At 46.2% G+C, this 20186-nt stretch overlaps 1 protein-coding gene and 1 pseudogene across 1 annotated transcript in view; both read left to right on the top strand.

The window, feature by feature from the left end:
* Positions 1 to 19676, top strand: part of TNR (tenascin R) — a 402456-nt gene extending 382780 nt beyond the window's left edge. Inside the window, exons 19-23 of the mRNA XM_041770860.1 lie at positions 5794 to 5945; positions 7376 to 7472; positions 11700 to 11861; positions 15944 to 16107; positions 17446 to 19676. Coding sequence (XP_041626794.1) covers positions 5794 to 5945; positions 7376 to 7472; positions 11700 to 11861; positions 15944 to 16107; positions 17446 to 17565 — 695 coding nt within the window. The 3' untranslated portion in view covers positions 17566 to 19676. The remainder of the gene's footprint in view (positions 1 to 5793; positions 5946 to 7375; positions 7473 to 11699; positions 11862 to 15943; positions 16108 to 17445) is intronic.
* LOC121472911 lies at positions 12789 to 15838 on the top strand (annotated as a pseudogene).
* Positions 19677 to 20186: the final 510 nt, after the last annotated feature.

The raw sequence follows: 20186 nt of genomic DNA, 5'->3' as shown, positions 1-20186 counted from the left end.
ACAGAGAGGGGCTAGGCTGCCAGCTGCCAGTCTGTGATCAACTAATCTGCCATGGAACTGAGTCTCCTGATATAAATGAATCCAAGAAATAAGGCAAATTATGTCAGAACATTTCTCTATCAGAGTGCCTTCAGCTGATCTTTGAAAGGGAGAGTCAGAAGCTTATTGCATTTGCCCATGGTGGGCAGAAGGCAGGTGGTCTGCAGAGCTTGAGAAATTTCCTCAGTAATCCTTCAAACAAAGCTATCCAAGTTGTCTATTATTCAGTTGATTCTCCATTTTTATTACATCCTTACAAGCTTTTGTCACCTCTCCTCCCAGATTCCCTCCTGAATGGGTCTTACCTCCAATCCTACCCCCATCTAATTCATTCTCCACCCCACAGTAAGAATAATCTTGCTAAAAATCTGAGCTTAAAGTCTGTCAATGATCTCTTCATTCTATTGCCTGCTTGAGAAAGTTCAACTCCTTAAGTGGCAATATCTAGTCCCTGCTTACCTCCCTGAGGCTCTCCCTCATCCACTGAACCCAGCTTCTGGCTAACTCTGCAGTTTCCTAAATAGGCCATGCTTTTTGGGACACCCTTTTCCCACCAATTTGTGGCTAATTTTACATCAGTTCCTAAAATAAAAAATGCTTTCTGATTAGCACTTGCTAATCCTGCCCCATCCCAGGCTCCATCGCTCATCCCACTCTCCAGCCCCAACCTTTACTGCACACCCACTGCCATGTTTTGATAGCTCTCTATGTTTGTCTCTTTCCCAAAGCACTTAGAACTTGGGGGTATAATTGTCTGTTTCTCCCACCAGAGTAAAGTGTGAACAACCTGAAAGATGGGACCGCATCCTTTTATTTTTTATATTTCTATCTCTTAGCCCAGTATTTAGAACCCAACAGATGCCTCCTATATGTTTGTTGAATGAATACATAAAAGAATAAACAAGTAAATGAATTAGAAAATGCTATTAAAGAGGCTACAGTGGTAGGTTTTCACAGCTCATATGGGCTGAAGAAGTAACTTTGCCCTGTCCATGACCTCAGACTGCCCTCCACGAACCTGCCAACTAGAAACACACTTTTGGGAAGAACAATTAAGTGCTGGTGACCTGAGGCAGTCACCTCTACTTCAGTGGAACAGCACACTTTCCTCTACAGTTACATGGAGATCTGCTGAGGCTGTCCTCAAGAGACATGCTGGCATCATGGCTTTGGTCCTGATGCTAAGGTTGTAAGAGTGGGCAATAGGCAGATGCTCTCCAAAACCATCAACTCTGACCATTTTAAAGACTGCATCCAAGAAACGCAAAACTAGTAAGGAATAAGGCAGGGACAGAAAAGTCTCTTCCTTTACTCCTAGCCAGCTGGGGGTTATCTGATTGTGCTGTGTGTCACGTAGCTCACTTCACCCCACTCAGCACTCAGCCTTCGGATGCCCAACACAAACCAATTTCTGAGCAATTCTTCCGGTGAGTGCCCCAGTCCTGTTGATCTCACAATTACATCCAGAAACACTTAACCATGAGACATTTCAGTGTACCAATCACTTGGCATTGCTTTCCTCTTAACTTGGTAATCACCACAGCTTGTGCTTTATAAAAAAAAAAAAAAAAAAAAAGGAAAGGCCTTTGTCAGGCCAGGCCCCAGTTATTATACCAAAGGAAATAAAAGCCTTCCAGTTTTGTTCTTGGTCCTAAAACTTCTGCCTTGGGAAGAATTATTAGAATGATCTCTATTAGGGTTATATTAGATGACATGATATCCAGAGAGCTAGAGATGCCTGAAATCTGTCATGATAATCTCCTAAGAATGTATGAAATCACAGTATATACACAAGGAACACAGAAAAGCAGGAATCAGTGTGTTCTTTATAATTAACTAAGCCAAGGTCTAACAGCCCTCAAAACAGAATTTAATGGGAAAACAAGGCTTAAACTCAAGGATAAACAGGATCTCTTATTCCCTCTCTTTCCCATGGCACCCACTCTAAATCTTGGGACCAGCCCACCCAAGATATACCTACTGGGGGGCACATGGGTGGCTCCGTCAGTTAAGTGTCTGACTCTTGATTTCTGCTCAGGTCATAATCTTGGGGTCATGAGATCAAGCATTGTGTTAGGCTCTGTGTTTAGGGGGGGTGTCTGCTTAAGATTCTCTCTCTTCTCTCCCTCTGCCCCTCCCCCCATGCTCACTCATGGTCTCTCTCTCTTTCTGATAAATAGATAAATCTTTTAAAAAAAACATACCTACTGGGAATGATAGGAGAGGGAAGAGAGAAAGGGAAAGAAGAGAAGGAAAGAGGGGAGGGAGGGAGAGATAGAGAGACCAAGACATTCAGTCTAGTCACTAAAGCATAGGACCTAGGAAGAGAAAGCAAACCTCCAGGGGCGTTGGGGGCATAGTCTAGCTTACCAATTCCACCTCTTGACTTCTATGAGAAGAGGAAAATGTACCAGAGAAAGAGTGGGGTTCAAATCCAGCTGCTCTTCAGATTCATCTGAGGATATCTGGTAAGACACCGATCCCCTGCCAACCACCCTCTCAACATTCTGTTCATCTGCCACAGAACCCCGGAATCTGAATTTTAATAAAGTCCCTGTGTGGGAACAGTTAGTGAGTCTCTACCTCCTCTCATCTGGTGAAAGGAATAATGATTTGATTAAGGACTAGTGCTGTCAGGCCAAACTCTGGCAATACTGAGGACCAGAGAGGAGTGGAGAGGAGTGATTTTATTGTAGATGTGTCTTCTCCAAGTACCCAGGATATTAAAATCCCAGTCACTGCTCCTGATATTCTGCTCAGGCAAAATGCTTGTGGATTGTCTTTCCATTAAAGCCACAGACTAAATCAAATCTAGAAACAATCAAGTGGCCTTGCAATTTGTCAAAGGTAAGACAAGTGCACCCAGCAACTATGCGTCAGCCCTGAACACATTTGGTAAGCATCTCCACCAACCAGCCCAGTGTGGGGGCACAGCAGGATGAAAACACAGCCCTTCCTCTCTCACGGTACAGTCTGGGAGTTTCATCTCATACAAACTTTTGACACCACTTAAACCACCTTTTTTTACATTGATTTTATTCCCATTTTCTGACTAAAAACCATGAATCCCCTTTTTTTTGTCTGATATTCTTTCAGATATTTAATAATTTCTCCAGGCAAGTCATCTCAATTACTATATTTGTTTTTGGTAGGTCTACATTTAAGGCAACTAATGTGCTTGAACCTTTTTAAAGTCTCAATAACTTAATATTAAGTAATCTACATCATCAGGATGAAGATACCTATAAAACATCATTTACTTACCATTCTGAAGTTTGGTTTGGTTTCATATGGGTATTTATACAAGGTCATCATTTGAGGTTTGGAGGAAGACATTGGATATTGGCGGGCGGGGGGATGGGAGTTCTGGCCCTTTTAAGGAGCTAAATTAATTAAGAAGAAAAGGGCTATTTAATGCATAAGGTAGGAGTGAGCTGAAGCCCAAGAATATTTTGTGCTGATCTTATAAAATGAAAAAATCAAGCAACAAGAGAAGAAAGGAGAAAGGAAGGTAAACAGGTAGGTTGCTGCAGAGACCAAGTGGAGAAAGGCCTGGGATCCAGGACGTGATCACAGTGTCCCAAAAGTAACAGGGGGAGAGGAAGGAGCTCACTTGCACCTGTCCCCTGAAACATAATTGTAACCTCTAGGAACACATGAGATCAAGAACTCCATCAGGCTCTAGGATGTCCTGCAGATGAAAGCTTAGAGATTTTCTGCAGCTATTTCAGAAAATCAGTTTGGGGGATAAAGATATTTAACCTGAACATAGAACTTTTTGAGGTAACTTTAACCTTTGCAGTTTCATATGCTTGTCAGATAAAAAAAAAAAAGGCATCAATTAATCCTTTACTGTATGGATAGATGTAGCTCCTGCAAACTGTATGCATGTTACATTCCTTGTTCAGTCAGGTGCAAGTGGCACTTAACTTGTGGTCTCACAACTTGAGTTCAGGTGACTTGTGGAAGTTGTGCGATCTTGCTGAGTGCAGTTTCCTTGTTTGCAAAATAATAATCTGATCTGTAACAATCTGCCTTTCTCTCCAAGTTTCTTGCAAGAATTACATAAAACTAAAACACACCTTGTCCAAGTACAAGTTCTACAGGAATGTATTGTTACTCCCTGGTGCAACCACACCTGAAATAGGCAGTGCCCTTGTTCTAAGCTACCTTCCGTGGGAGCAGGAGAGAGGAGAGAGCCTTGACCATGGAATGGCAGCACGTTGAACAGTCCCAGTGCTTGGAGTTAACAGATCTACTGAACCCTGACGACCTCTTTCTAACACAGGATGCTTCACAGATGATCTGTGACAAGAACCCTAGATGATCAGGGTGTTCAGTGAGGATGTTACATCGCCTTCCCTGTGTGGCATTATGCTGGCCCCTTGGCTCTGATCCCCCTCTCCATCAGTGGACTCGATCTCCATCAGTGGCCCTCCAGCACACCTGTAGTGCACCACTGCTACCACTAGGGGACACTGTAGTGACTGACACACGAGATCCCTACCTAGCCTCTTCAAAACTGCTGCAGTTCAAGGATGTGAAACCACATCAACCGCATTTCATTGACCCTGAACATCATTATATCTACAGAGCACCCACACCGCTTTTCTTTACACGGCAAGCTCTGCCTTTTACTCGCTCTTTCCACTCCTGCAGTCCAGAAATTTCCTCCAGTGGGATCTCTGCTTCTTGGCTTGCCTGCTAAGCATTAAAATTTGCCCCGAAGCTAAGCTCTTCAAGATACATGATTTAAGCTTCTCTTTTTAGCTAATTAGATATTGTTCTACAAATTGAGCTGTTCTCTCTGAAAGATGAGCAGCAATTTATTTCCCCTGCCCTTTCCTTAAACTTAAACTGAACTGTGTAAAACATGGCCATTTGATTGTTTAGTCCAATCAGGAAATTATTTTGTACAAGGAGTAGAGATCCATCATCTGGCTAACTCTGAACTTGTTTAGGTATTCCTTCATACTGCTGTGAGGATGACAGAAGGTTTTTGCTTAATATCTGTCATCCTTTTGAAAGGGGGGGGGCATACTGGGGCGCCTGGGTGGCTCAGTTGGTTGGGTATCCAACTCTTGATTTCAGTTCAGGTCATGATATCGGGATTGTGAAATCAAGTCCTGTGTTGGGCTCCACACTCAGCATGGAGTCTGCTTGAGATTCTCTCTCCCTCTCCCTCCGCTCCTCCCTGGTCATGCACACACTTTCTCTCCATAAATAAATAAATAAATAAATAAATAAATAAATAAATAAAGTATTTGAAGAAGGAAAGAAAGAAAGAAAGAAAGAAAGAAAGAAAGAAATGTGGGCCCTACAGTCATCTATTATGGCCCATGCATCTGTAATCATCATCTGAGTAACCCTACTAGCTGCATTTCACCAAGGGTGAAAGTGTGTTGGGGGATATTTTTACTAGCCCCATTTTACTGATAAGAAAACTGATACCCAGGGAAGTCAGGACACTTACCTAAAGCTAAGCAAATAGGTAAGAGAAGGAGCCAGACTGTGAGCCCAGATCTTTGGTCCTCAGATACTGTAAAACTGTATATTGTATGATAAATCCAACATCAGAGATGGGGAATGTAGGATGATGCAAGGTTCCCAAGCACTGCTTGAGATCCAGTGAAGATTCCTTACAGCTCTTAATGAAGTACCACAAGGTTCTCTATAATCTTCCCCAATCCAAGGAGTCATTACACATAGTAGGACAATGGATCCTTTCTGGAAATTGCCTCTTTTCCTATGCAGGGGGGCGAGTGTTTCCTCATCCTCAAGACTGTGCCCAGCATTTGATGAATGGAGACACTCTGAGTGGGGTTTACACCATTTTTCTCAATGGAGAGCTAAGCCGGAAGTTACAGGTGTACTGCGACATGACCACGGATGGGGGTGGATGGATTGTAAGTATATATGGCTATTCTCCATGCACGCAAACATCCTTGGTGTCTAATCCATCTGGCTCAATGCTTATGGGTCCAAATCTCACCTTCCTCTGGCCAGTCCTCCTCCATCCCCTATCTGTCCATGTTCGGGCTCTTCATTGCTTCTGGGCCTTTGTTCAGCAACCCAGTCAGAGATGTGGCCAAGCACTGTAAGGATTAAGCATATCGAGGCAGCAGTGGCCTGGCCCAATGAAGGGGCCCCTTTTGTTCCTTCTGCAAGAATAGTTAATGCAGCAGGGTGCCGGGGAAAGGGAGTAGTGGCTCAGAAAAGCTCAGGGGTCTTGCCTGCTGAAGGCTGCAGCAATAGAAAAGGAGTAGAGGGGGTGGATTCGCTGTAGGAGGGAGGTCCTATACAGGAAGAAGTGAGCCTCAGTGGAGAGGTCTATGGGAGGACTGCATATGGGGGAGCAGATAAGGGGCAGAGCACGGATAGCCATCTCTAGTTACAAAGGCCACCCCTGCCCCCATCTTCCCTGGTCTCCTTGGTTCTTCCCCAGAGCTGCCACAGCCTTCAGGTTGCACCAGTGGTCAGGGAAAGAGAGAAGACTCTCCTTCCACGTCTAATAGGGCAATACCAAGAGAAGAGAAAGGACAGCTTCACAATGGCCCCACTGAGCAATGCAGCCCACTATGCGTACAGGAAAGTTCCCCCAACTTGACCCTAAAGCAGCCCAGCATTAGCTGAGTCCCTCCATGCATGCAGCCCCACTGCCCTCCTGTGGATCCCCCTCTGGCACTCCTAACACACAGCACTGGATTTTTTTCTTGGTGCAAAATGGATAGATTTTTAATGGAGTTAAATGGTGGCTGTGCTCATAAGCTACTCTTGGGAGACATTTTCTTTTATGTTTCTGACATATTTGTGCCTCCTTCTTAAAGCATAATTGGAAATTGAAGCCGAGGCTGATGCATTGGAGGTTAGATGAAATTAGCACCTAAACAGCTCGGAAAGTGAATGATATGTAGTTGCTTTGCCTGCAATAGGATGATGACAGTTACTAGCTGATTTTGAAGTTAGTCCTGTGCTTTTGGTGAGAAATGCTTTCTATTGCACTCTGTGCTACAAAAAAAGATTATTTGAGAGTCTAGCCGATTTCCCCTTGACTATTTGGGGGCTTGATACGTATCCTGGATCCTTCCTACATTGCAGGGGTGCAAATTAGTGTCAACATCGCACCCTGGCCTATTCATCAGGAATGATGCACTTCAAGAGAAGAGCTCTGAGCATCTCCTATGAAAACGGCCGTGTGGATACCGGCTCTGTACTGCAATGTTCCTTATCTGAGCATCTTTGTCATGGCAGATAGAAAACTCCGTTACAGCGGGTTTACTCATGAGACTTTATTTTCTTTAGCATCACTTTATTTCTGCTCCTTTCTCCCTCACAGGTGTTCCAGAGACGACAGAATGGCCAAACTGACTTTTTCCGGAAATGGGCTGAGTACCGTGTTGGCTTCGGGAACCTGGAGGATGAGTTTTGGCTGGGTAATCCTCCTTTGTGCTTCCCCTTGGAACCCTGCTCTGGCTTTTTGTCCATCTCTCTCCTTTCTGTGTCCATCTGGGATGATCAGAAACACCGAGTCTCTTGAGAACTTGACAGCTCGTGAATTGCTTTCAGTACCTCTTGCTCTGTTTGGCTCCACTATTGATCTGTTTTTATCTTCTTGTGGTGTTTTCCTCTTTGCTCTGTCTCTTCCCATCCTCATTAATAGTCTCTTATGCTGATGGGTCTTGACAGAGGAAGTGAGCTGCCTGGTGGGGGCTGGGAGGGGGGTGCAGGCCACAGCCAGCTGGCCTGTCACTTCTCAGAAACTGAGGACCCCCAGCCAGCCTGCAGCTCAGGAGAGAAAGGAGGCAGTGACCCTGCCCCCAGCTCCCTGGAGGAATGTTGTTACCTGACTTGACAAGGGAAGAGAAAAATGAAAACAGCCTTGGAGGTGTCCTGCTATCTCCTAGAGGTCTGACACAAGCAGGAGGTACACACTGAGAACTGAACTGGGGTGAGAAGGTGAATACACACCCCGTCCAGGCAGGTGGCAGAGGTGCCAATCCTCGAAAGCAGTATATAGATTACCTGCGTCTCGTTCTTGGTTAGATTTCCATATAGGGAGGCAGGAGGACAGGTGAATAACCGGGTTCCGTTTTTGTGGTCTCCTCTCTATGTCCCTGTCACCATGTCACCTGGGCCTCACTGTCTTTCTGCTGGATGCTCACACGACAGCTCCCTATCTGATCTCCCGGCCTCCAGGACTGCTCCATTGTCCACATGGCCATCTTCCTCACACCCAAAATCTGAGTAGTGGTTAACCTCATTTGTAAACCCTTTCAGTGACTCCTAATCACCACCAAGTGAAAGCCGAACACCTTAGCAGAGCTCCAAGGCCCTCTCTAATCTACCCCTGGAGCCTGCTCCCCATCACCAAGTACCTCACTCCTCTCACCCCACCCCCATACACACACCAACACCAAACTCCAAACATTCAGAATCACTGATGCTTCCGCTGCAAAGAATACCTACCAGCCCACCATCTCCCTGTCCTGTACACCTGGGTGCCCATCTGTGGATATTCAAAGACCCACCTAAACTCCTCTTCCTCCATAGAACCTATCCTGCCCAATGTTCTGACCCTTTGCCTGTGGGAGAAATGGCACAGCATCCATTTTTCTCTCTGTCTCTCTTGACTATACTATGTAAACTTCTTTCAGGAGTGGGACCACATTTTAGTCATCTTCTAATTCCATTGCCTGTTATAGTGCCTGAGATGGTAGGTACTCAAAGTGTAGGCACCAGTCAGTCAATGTTAAGAATTTATCGAGTATCTATTAGGTGCCCAGATCTGCTTTGGCTGACGTAGGTAATAAAACTGCAGTGTAAGAACATTGAGAGACAATATGAATAGGAAGTACCTTTACCTTCTAGGAGTTTGCATACAGCTTGAGCGACAAGTACAGTGTGCACGAACCGGCAGACAGGGCTTGTCCCCAGACCTCAGCCACGATGCACCGTTACCATGACTTTTCCATTATCTGTGAAGTTAGCTAAACTACCGTGCACTTAAATTTTCTCTATATCGCTTGCTTTATTTAATTAAATCTACTGTTTTGTGAAAGAAACTTTATAGCATTTCCCAAAACGGAAACCTAATTATTTTGTGCCAAAACAAAAGGGAGCCTTAAAAATTAATACAATGAAGAGAAAACAATATTCATATTAATAAATGACAGGTATTTTTTAAAGGCTTTATTTATTTATTTATTTATTTATTTATTTATTTATTCATGAGACACGCAGAGAGAGGCAGAGATATAGGCAGAGGGAAAAGCAGGCTCCCTGTGGTGAGCCTGTTGCAGAACTCAATCCCAGGATCCGGGGATCATGACCTGAGCCAAGGGCAGACACTCAACCACTGAGCCACCCAGGCATCCCAAACAACAGTTAAATCCGGGGGCTCCAAGCTTGATGTTGCTGTAGGTGGTACAAATGAAAGTTAGCAAGTGTTGGGTGTTCACCACAAAGTTACTAGAGCCAAGATGAGACAGGGAGTCAGGGTTAGGACGCAAGTTAAGATTTCTCCTTCAACTATTAAGAAAGAGAATTTAGAGAACACCTTTCTCCCAATATGTTTAAGGTTTGTTAGTCCTTATTCCCAAAATATTTCTCAGATCATGAGAGATGCCACCCCACACTGAGAAACACTGGACCAATCTATGAACTACCAATGAAAAGGCACAGATACTCAGAGAGGGGAGAGGTCAGCTTTGGAGGAGGCACTGGGCAATGAGTCAGGAGAATGCAGGAGGGAAGGGGACAGGAAAAGAGGGAAGGCGGGGATTGTTCTGACATGTGTAAATGGGATGGTAAAGAAACCATCCAACCAGAGGAAAGGTGCAGGTCAGGGAATTAAGAAAATGAGGGTGGGTTGAATGAAGGCACATTATGGTACCTAAAGCCAGGAAAAGAAGTCTTGACATAATGTCATAGGTAATGGGGAGCCAGTGAGGACTCTTAAACAGAGGCATGGCCTGGTGATCTGTAGTAGGGCAGCAATACTCAGGTTGAGGGTAACTATGACCCATGGTTTGTATCCTAAGTTGGGTTCCCCAGAAGCAGAGCCAGAAACAAGGATTCTTGTTCAAGAGATTTATGCAGGGAGTGTTCTCAGGAGCAGGGGAATGGAGGAAGCTAGATAGAGCAAAGAAAAATGTGCAAAAATGTGGTTTTGGTAAGAGATGATCTTCAGTATGATCCTCAGGGAAACTCTGGAGCATGAACTGCTCCTCAGAGTTGGTTCCCACCAGGGCAGGGGGCTGGCCTTTTGTACCCCCTATACCAGGCATTAATAAAGAAAGGTCTGCTTCAAGGCACAGGGGAAGGAGAAGGTAGCTTCCAAGGGGAAGTGGCTCCTATTTGGTCAAGGGCAATTATCTACGAAGAAGGCAGCCGTGAGCTGTTAGCAGCCAACACATGTAGCTGCTGGGGCATATGCCCACCATCTATTACGGGCATCTGGACAGGCACCCTCAGGATTCACTACATCCACACAAGCACAAATCTAGGGTAGGTTTTGGGTCAGGAACCCAGCAAACAGCAAACAGCCTTCAATTTATAATCAATGTGAAGCTTTAAATCTCAAACAGGATAGGGAAACAGAAAGACCCAGGTGGCCCTTGGCTAATAATATTACTTCATTTTCCACAAAGAGATTAGCCTAAGTAATCTCTAAATTCCCTTTCATCTCCATGATTCTTTTATTCTCATCATGGGGTACTCTGATAGATATCAGGTATGACAGCAAAGCAAGAGGACCTCGGTTCAGTAGGCAGATAGAAATCGGGAGGAGATCAGAGATCACCAGCAAGGCAAAGTGAGTGGTTCAAAGTCTGGACAGGTAGGTCAAAATCAGAAAGTCCCGGAGTACAGCCAGCCAGGGCAAGCGGACAACGGAATAGATAGGAGAAAACATCACCGAGGAGGATGTGGGCTCACAGAGGTTTGCACCTTATGAGGATTTATTAGACCAAGGCCCTTGGAAGCTTAGAGCCCAAAGAGAAGCAGATGGGTGAAAATAATCACCCAAAAGACCAGTGCAGAGGTGGCAATGCAAGCTGCAGCAGGTAGATTAGACAAATGGCAACATCCCCTGACTTGGCTATAGGAACCCCAGGAAGGCTGGAGGCTGAGAAAGGGTGAGGCCGTGTAATGCAAGACGAGCAGAAGACCCTTTGCAGCCTATCTGCAAACGGCGATGATGCTAGGATGCCTGGCTCTCCCGTGCTCCTAGCACCGGTCCTGAACTCCTCGGATCAGTGTTTCTACCTCTGGCCTCCTACCACCCACACCAAAGGCTGCATGCCCACGTAATGCCTCTTGTCATTTTCAGCCAACACCTTGTTTCGGAGTGGAAGGTGGGAAGGGACGGGGCCGGGAATCCTGAGGCTCAAGGCTTGTCTATTCCTGAGTCAAGACTGGCTGTTAGGACCCCGGAGCTGACCTGCGGTAGAAACCCATCAGCAGACCAGGGCTTGTCTTTTTGCAGGAGGAATTTCTGAGTCTGGCAAGGTCTGTCTGATAAACGGCCTGAGACGGGCTGAGGCCTGAGACGGGCTGAGGGCAAAAGCAATCCGCCTCCCCTTCCTCCTCCATAACATCCAGGACAAGGCCACGGTCCCGCCTCCCTCCCATCCACCTGCATCCTCGGCTCTTCCCCACAGGGCTGGACAACATACACAGGATCACATCCCAGGGCCGCTACGAGCTGCGCGTGGACATGCGGGACGGCCAGGAGGCTGCCTTCGCCTACTACGACAAGTTCTCCGTGGAGGATGCTAGAAGCCTGTACAAGCTGCGTCTAGGAGGCTACAATGGCACTGCAGGTACCCTGGCCCCTGTGCAGACCCCTGGCCGGGGGCACCTGCAGTCTAGGTACCACCCTCTGCCATAGTCTAGGCCTGAGCTGCCCCGGGGAAGTGGCTGCGCCCACCCAGCAGGTGAATCCCCTGCCAGCCTCAGGGCGCAGGTGGAGGGCTGGGAACCACCGGCGCTGGTTCGGGCTGTCCCTTACCCACCCCGGTGACCCGAAACCAATTTCTCAGGATTTCAGTTTCCTCGTCTGGAAAAATCACGATAATGATGCCTGCCCCACTTCACAGAGTAGTCAGGACAAAAATGCGATCAATGCAATGAAAGTACTTTTAAAGTTCAAAAAAAAAAAAAAAAAAGTGCAGTGTGAGGGCAAAGGATTATTTTTCTTGTCTAGATTAATCAATATGGGCTCTTATCCAACAACAGCATAATCATCTACTGTCTGGCTAGAAATCTCCCCCTGCGATGACATCTAGGAAACCACCTTGCAACTAATGGAAATAAAGCAGACTCCTCCATACTCTGAGAGGACCCCTCCCCTCAGCAGTCAGAAAGCAGCGCCTTGGTCAAAGGCAAGTCAGAGAGCTAGAATGACCCTCACTGGCCACATTTCTTCTCATTCCTCCACAAGAACCAGAAACATGGTCGTGTTTCCTGTATAGATTTTTATGACATTTCTACTAAGTAGAACAACCATCTCTATAAGCTCTGTTGCATTAGTAGTTTTATCAGAATATAATATCCAGTCTGCTTCTTGGGCTTTGCTAATCTGTTTCCCGGGTTCTATTATAGCACATTTCATAAAGCCTGTTTTGCCGAACATTCTACTGTTTGGTACACGGACTTATTGGTCCTTTCATTAACACCAATTTTGGGGCTAAATGCTAATGTATAATTTTAGTAGCGTTTTTATGCTTTCTGGAATTAGGAAGATTATCATGGTGTTGCCCTTCGAGTTACTGCATCTGTCCAAGTATTTCTCTTCTCAGCCAGGTATTCTTACTCTGTAAAAAGACACACTTTGTTATTGTTCATATCGGAGACTATTCCCAACAGCAGTGGGTCAGATCTGCCCGGTGTGCCCTCAACGAAAGTTCCAATTTACCACACTTTGGACATAAAAAGAGCCACTGAAATGGAGTATATTAAACAACATGTCAGACGAATCATTTTTTTAAAAAACCTGATACAATCCACTCCCTAAGATTGGAACTGTGCCTGTAGAAAAGCAGTTTTTATTCTTCCCACAGGAAGAAAAGCAAGCCTTGCCCCTTGCTACCATGTCCTACCTTCCTCCCCCTCCCACCTGCTCCAGGCTGCTTCTCTCTGCCCCCTATAGGTCCAACCACTATTGCCTTTACCGCAGCTCCATCTTGCTCCCAGGTCCAGTGGAGGGCAGGACTATGGGACTGCATCCTACTTTCATGTCTAATAGGCAAATGGAAATCCTATGAGCAAATTGGCCAATCATCATAAATTAATTACAGTCTGATTCCTCCCTTGAAATGTTCAGTTCATCTTCCTCAGAAAGTGAAAAACTAGGCTTACGTAGGTTGCTCCTTCCTCTGGGCAGCTCTACCCAATGGATACTTTTTCTAGACCAGAAGGTCTCCAGTGGGGAAGAGCCCATCCTTTCTTTCCGACATTTAGCATCACCCAATTCCTCTGGATTTTATCTTAACTTCCTAGGTCAATGAATGCCCAGTAAGGTGGAAATGAGTACCATTTAGCCTTAATGGTAACAATCCATCCCATGGCCTCTAAATCAAGTTCAGTCCTTTCTCCTGTCCCCATTTCTCAAGGCTACAAATATCTAAGTCTCTAATCAGGACTCTAACTGGATTAGAACTGAAAACTCCAAATCAAGTTAGAAATAAGAGGTTGTTGAACAACCCTTAGAAGTTCATTGTACAAGTTACAGGGACTCAAAAGAAACATAAGACTTGGCCTTGGCCTCTGTAAGAACTAAACAGCTATTTTTAAAAAGAACCACAAAAGAAATGGTACTCATTTCCACCTTACTGGGTATTCATTGGCCTTGGAAGGAGCAACATCTGGCTGGGATCCCAATGGTGAGGGAAGGCAAACCCTGGATGAGAAGTCATGAAAGGAGCAATTTTTGTGGAAGGAAGGCAGGCGTGAACGGCTTGGCTCCCTAAGGCAGGATGTGAGTTCAGAAGAAACAGAAAGAAGATTGGTGGAGTAGGGTGGAGCTAGAACCTGAAGGGCCTTGAAACCAAGGGAGCAGTCTTACTATGGTGAGCAGTGGGGAAGCATGGTAGGTCCTGAGTCTTTTGGGTTTGAGGATACTAATGTGACAGCCATACACTGGATAAAGTAAATCTGAATGAAGAGCAGAGATCGGCTGGCAGATGCTGCATTAATCCTGATAGGAGATAACAGGAGACTTGACTAATGTGAGGGATTAAGAGAAGGGTATAAATCTGAACAGTGGCTTGAGAGAGAAAAACCAAGACTTAGACAATGTACTGAATATGGATATGAGGCAGAAAAGAGAAGGGAAGCCAGATTTTGGAAGGAGATAAAGACTAACGCCAAGATCTAGCCAAGGCAGCAGCAGGCAACATCGGAATGGAAGCTGGAGAGAATTATTCCAGGGCAAATTGAGAGGAAATTCTAGAATACAGAAGGATAAGCGGGGGATGAGAAGATGTGAGGTGGGTAGAGGTAACAGAGTCAAACTGATATAAAGAAAGTAACGGATTAGTCCAAGAAGTTTTAAAGATAAAGGCTATGAATATTATTTAGGATTAGAGGAGGTAAAGATGCTAATATATATATATTCTATGAAAAAATAAATCTTTCCTGCCTTCTTCTGGATCTGAAAGAAATGGGAAAGAATGAGTGTCAGGTACTGGGATTAGCTCTCAATGGACACAAAACCGGAATCCTTGGAACCTGGGAAGAAAAGATGAAAAAGATGGGACAGAGACATGATATGTTGAGTTAGCAATCCAACTGACCTGAGGGGATCAGGTTTCCTCACAGAATAAAGATCATCCCCTCACAGTTAAACTGTGGTGGGAAGCAGTGGGGCCATTGAGTGGCCACCATGAATGTGGACTCATATATCACAGATGACCCAAAACTGTGGTCTCTCCTGGCTTAAAGTAACCTCAGAAGCATCTATAATAATGTTCATTCAATAGCATGAGCTGACATGATTAGGATTTTCTCATGATGTTTTCTCCTATGGACAGGAACTCTAGCTTGCTGAGGTCCCTTTTTACATGTGGCTTCAAGTTCTGAATGGGAGGTTTTGGGTGAGGGTTGACCAGGCCAAATAAACCATGGAGAAGGCCAGGCCATAGATGCATGGTGGTAACCCAGATTGACTCAAGGTGCCATGTCTCATCACTGTCTCCTCTGGAAATAAAAAGATCATGAATGCTGGTGCCCAGTGCAGGCCCAGAGGCAACAGATAGGGAAGGTAAGGTGGACTGAGTGGACAGAGCTCGGAGCAGAAGGTCAGAGGGATGAGGAAATGAGTTGCAGAGACCAGCATCGAAGAGCTGACCCAGGGGATAAGGTGGAGTTAGAGTTCCATACAGTCTGGCTGAGGGAACAGGTGGAAATGGGAGAAGTAAATGGAAAGTTCCTTAAGTAGAGGGTAGGTTTGTTGGGAGTGGGCCAAACGTCCAGAGAATCCTGACAAAAGATTAACAAATCAGGCTGCCGCCACCACAGAGACCAAGATGGCCGGGACAGTGACCCTCCTTGCCCGCCCCTCCAGGACTCAACGCCTTCCTCAAGGATGCCTGGACCAAAGAGCCGGTGCTGGTCGCACCCTTCACCATTGGGGGCCTCGCTGTGATTCTGCCCACCCCCAGTCCCTTCACCAAATATGCCACCATGATCAACCAGGCCACGCCCTACAACTATCCGAGATGATGGGAACATGCCCGATGTGCCCAGCCACCCGCAGGACCCCCAGGGCCCCAGCCTGGAGTGGCTGAAGAAATTATGAGTGGTGACATGGAGGCGGCCCCTCCCCTGTAGCCCATAAAATGCATAGAGTGAAAAAAAAAACTAACAAATCAGATGGCCTCACGGAAGCATCCCTTTTTTACAGGGGACTCCCTCAGCTATCATCAGGGGCGCCCTTTCTCCACAGAGGACAGAGACAATGATGTTGCTGTTACCAACTGCGCCATGTCTTACAAGGGGGCCTGGTGGTACAAGAACTGCCACCGGACCAACCTCAATGGGAAATATGGAGAGTCCAGGCACAGTCAGGTACGTGAAGCTCGCCACTGTTATGAATGACCCAGACCTATGGAACCCACCATCCCTTAGCTTTATGTGTTCAGTGCACAAGTGAGTCTTACATTTCCCTTTGTGAAAAAAATACTAAGTCTTAAGAAAGGACTATCATGAGTAATGTAGGCCCTGGGATAAGGGCAGGACAAAGCAGATGCCAGAGGAGGGAAAGAAAAGCATCTGGACTCAGGAGCTAGATAGAACTCACCCAGAGAAGCCCTTGACCACCAGTACATTCCATTTCCTCACCTAAATGATCCCATGGAGAGTTTATCAATTTTAGAGTCAGCTTCACAGGCTCAGCTTTCTCTAAAGAAGGGTCCCACGGAAGGAGAGATCAGTATAAACTGGATTGTAATTCCCCATTAGAGACCACAAGTCCACAGGCTGGGCTGGGTGATAGGGTGACCAACTGGACCAACTGAGACTTTCCCATTTTGGGCACCAAGGGCCAGCAGCCAGGGAAACCCCTCAGTCCTGAGCCAACTGAGATGGCTGGTCACCACAGGTAGATACCACCCGAGTCTCCCATCAGGAGTGAGCAAACACAATCATTCTCCACAAAATGCCCGTAGACTATGGGGATTTTGAAATTCAACACGAATAACTGGTGCGTGCAACCCCTGACAGCCAAAGACATAAAGCTGGCAGTTAAGTGACCTGATGTGCAGTCCCGATGAACACTCAGGCCATAGGCATGCTTAAAAAGAAAAGCTGGGGGGCAACTGGGTGGCTCAGTGGTTGAGCATCTGCCTTCGGCTCAGGGTGTGATCCCGGGGTCCTGGGATCGAGTCCGGCATCGGGCTCCCCGCAGGGAGCCCGCATCTCCCTCTGCCTATGTCTGTGCCTCTCTCTCTGTGTCTCTCATGAATGAATAAATAAACATTTTTATTTTTATTTTTTTTTATTTATTTATGATAGTCACAGAGAGAGAGAGAGAGAGAGAGAGAGAGAGAGAGAGAGAGGAAGAAACATAGGCAGAGGGAGAAGCAGGCTCCATGCGCCGGGAGCCCAATGTGGGATTCGATCCTGGGTCTCCAGGATCGTGCCCTGGGCCAAAGGCAGGCGCCAAAATGCTGCACCACCCAGGGATCCCGAATAAATAAACATTTTTAAAAATTAAAAAAGAAGAGCTGGAAAGAGACTCTATTCCTCCGACCTTATCAGAAGCTGGACCACAAAGCTTCATGTTAATAGGATACGGCCAAATTCTCATCTTGGATTCCCCACTCCTGGTGTTCTCCCTTTTTCAAGTTGGGTGTTCCCTCTGGCAGGGAGGCAATGGCCTGACGTGCATGTCTTTCTCCTTCCCAGGGGATCAACTGGTACCACTGGAAAGGCCACGAGTTCTCCATCCCTTTCGTGGAGATGAAGATGCGCCCCTATAACCACCGTCTCCCAGCGGGGCGGAAACGGCGGTCCTTGCAGTTCTGAGCAGCGGTGGCCCTGGGCCGACTGACCCTTTCTGTCATTTGTTTGTATTTTATAATATGAGACAAGGGGTGGGGGGTAAGAGTACTGTGCTTTGCAACATTTGAAGGGCGTTCAAGGAAGCAGGACATAGCTGCTTGCGGTTTCTGCTGTCCCGGGCCTGGGCCTCGGTCTCCACGCTCCCTCCCACCCAGTCATCCCTAACCTTTGCCTCCCTTCCCATTAAGGAGGGAAAGTCGGAAACATTTTAAAGAGACCCATGGAAAGGCAGGTCCCAGAATCAGATTGCTATGGCAACAGGCCTTCTTTTCCTGCCCTCCTAGGAGTTGCCTGGCATTCCAGGTACCCGTGCTCAGGTTACCGCCTTGGATGGTCAGATTCTCACAGCAGCCCCTGGGAGAAGCCTCGGGAAGAGAGCTCTGCCATCCACACCCCTTGAGAGGAAGCAGATGAACCTCACCCCATCCCAACAACCCAAGTCCTTTTCAATGGGCCAAAGATTCTCATTGCCTGACACTCTTACCAGCGAAGTGTCCTATTACCTTTTAAGAGCAGTCGCCTCCTTCCCCATCCCAAGCAATTCTGTGCCTATGTCCATCTTACCCTTAGACCCCCATGGTCCCACAAGCCCAAGGCATTGTCCACACCTGGCCCCAGGCTGCACAGTGGCCGTGTCCCTGAGGGTCCTAAGTCCTTGCTCCCTCTCTTGCATCAAACGGAAGAACTTCCTTTTGTGGGCGAAAGGGTCTCGGAGATGGTGGCAGTTTTCACCCTTTGGGGTCAGACATTGAGGAAAGGACAATAGTAGAAATCAGGGCATCTGCCATTTGAGATTATGGTCCCATGGGAAACTGAGATCTTACTTGGCTCTATTTTTGTGTTTCTAGTCCTATCTGTCATGGATTTTCTTTTCTTTTCTTATTTCTGAATTGCAAACAGAAGGCCTCATTTCTGTCTTCAGCCAGGCTCTCCTTAATGTGGGTGGCTTATTAAGAGTCAGAAGAAGTTATGTGATCAGCCAGCCATTCCTTTGACTGACAATTCCTGGAAAGAGGTGAAATTCATGGGGAGTTGTTTTTGTTTTTTGCTCCTTTTTTGTTTTTTGTTTTTTTTTTGGTCCTGTGGGAAATAGGAATGACCTCTCTAATGAGTTGGCATCATGAGAAGCCTTTCTCCATCTTCTTTTATTATTCTGCCTCTGAGAGGAAAAATGAAAAGTGCCAGAGGAAATTACATCTGGAAATCCAAAGGTGAACAGGGGACGACTGTGGGCCTACCTCCCATTTTATGAGATGTGCTCTCCTCACTACCATGATTTGATTTTTAAGCCCAAGAGAGCTGGAGGCTCTAGAAACCATGACCCTTTGACTTCTCCAAATCAAATGTCAGGTGCAGCCATCCCTGCAGCGTCTACCGAAATCCATAGCCAGCTCCCCAGTTGCCCTCCCCTTGCCCCTCCTCATGGTCCTGCAGGTCCCACTTTTGTTTTCTGTAACCCCCATGGTTAGCCAAACTAAGGCATCGTGTTCCTTTCCCAACCAGTTTCTGGAAAAGCCTGAGAGCTGGCAGTTTCCTAATGGAAATAGCTGCACTCTAACATGATTCTGATCCCCAAGAAAAGATAGTCCCTTGGGCTGCTGATCACACTTTATGCTTACAAACCCTGGGGCTGGGACATGGAGGCCACATAGACACTTCCTCAGGTTAGCTTGGGCTTCAAAAGAAACCCAAACCCCTTGTCCTACTAGAAGGAGGACAAGGAAGAAAGAGAAACAGTCCTTTCAAGAAATGTGTAAACTGAGAGACTGAGCTAGAGAATGGAACACACCAGTGATTACTAGGAAAGGGAGCAAGGGCTAAGGTATAGGCCCCTCCTCTGCCATGACATTGGCTCTGTTTTCTCACTCTGTGTGGGACTCAGTTCCCCCTCCCCCAGGGGGTTGAATGAAAGTTTAGACTAGAATGGCCACCAACCTCCTTTTCAGTTTTGATGGTCAGTAGTGCAAGTTTCCGACCTGAAAATCTAAGTAGAAATTGGCATTGATGAGAGAGTGCAATTAAGTAATGAAAATTCACCAGAAGCCCTGCTTTTTTAGGGAAAGAGAGACGGAAGGAAGGAGGGAAGGAAGGAAGGAAGGAAGGAAGGAAGGAAGGAAGGAAGGCAGGTTGAGATCATAAATAAACACACACACACACACAGAGGAAAAAAACATTGCAGAAAAGGTAATGTCAAGCAAGAGGCTGAGTTGATTTTGCCCGTAAAAGCAGATTCCGGGGGCCTGGGTGGTGCCAGGACAGCCTACCTCATCAAGGCAACTGACACACAAAAAAAGATTATGAGTCCTTATGTGGTCAATTCAGGTGAAAGCTAGGAAGTATCAGAGGAAACCAAAACCCACCTTCCTTTCATTACAACCATTTTACCCTATGGAACATTTTTATAAATAGTATCAGCAGCATTGCCTGAATTCATTTCAAAAACTTTTAAAGCAAGAAAAAGACTTCAAAGATTAGCTCACCCAACCTCCTATAAAAGGATGTATACATTGCTTTTATTAAATTGAGTGATTTGCTCACGAGTTTTCTCCATCTTCAAGAGGCACTGTGCCCCGTTCTCTCCTCAA

Source organism: Vulpes lagopus, chromosome 1, assembly GCF_018345385.1.
Source record: "Vulpes lagopus strain Blue_001 chromosome 1, ASM1834538v1, whole genome shotgun sequence".
In the NCBI taxonomy this organism is placed as follows: Eukaryota; Metazoa; Chordata; class Mammalia; order Carnivora; family Canidae; genus Vulpes; species Vulpes lagopus.
Note: the sequence above shows the minus strand (reverse complement) of the source record. Positions and strands in the feature narration are given on the sequence as shown.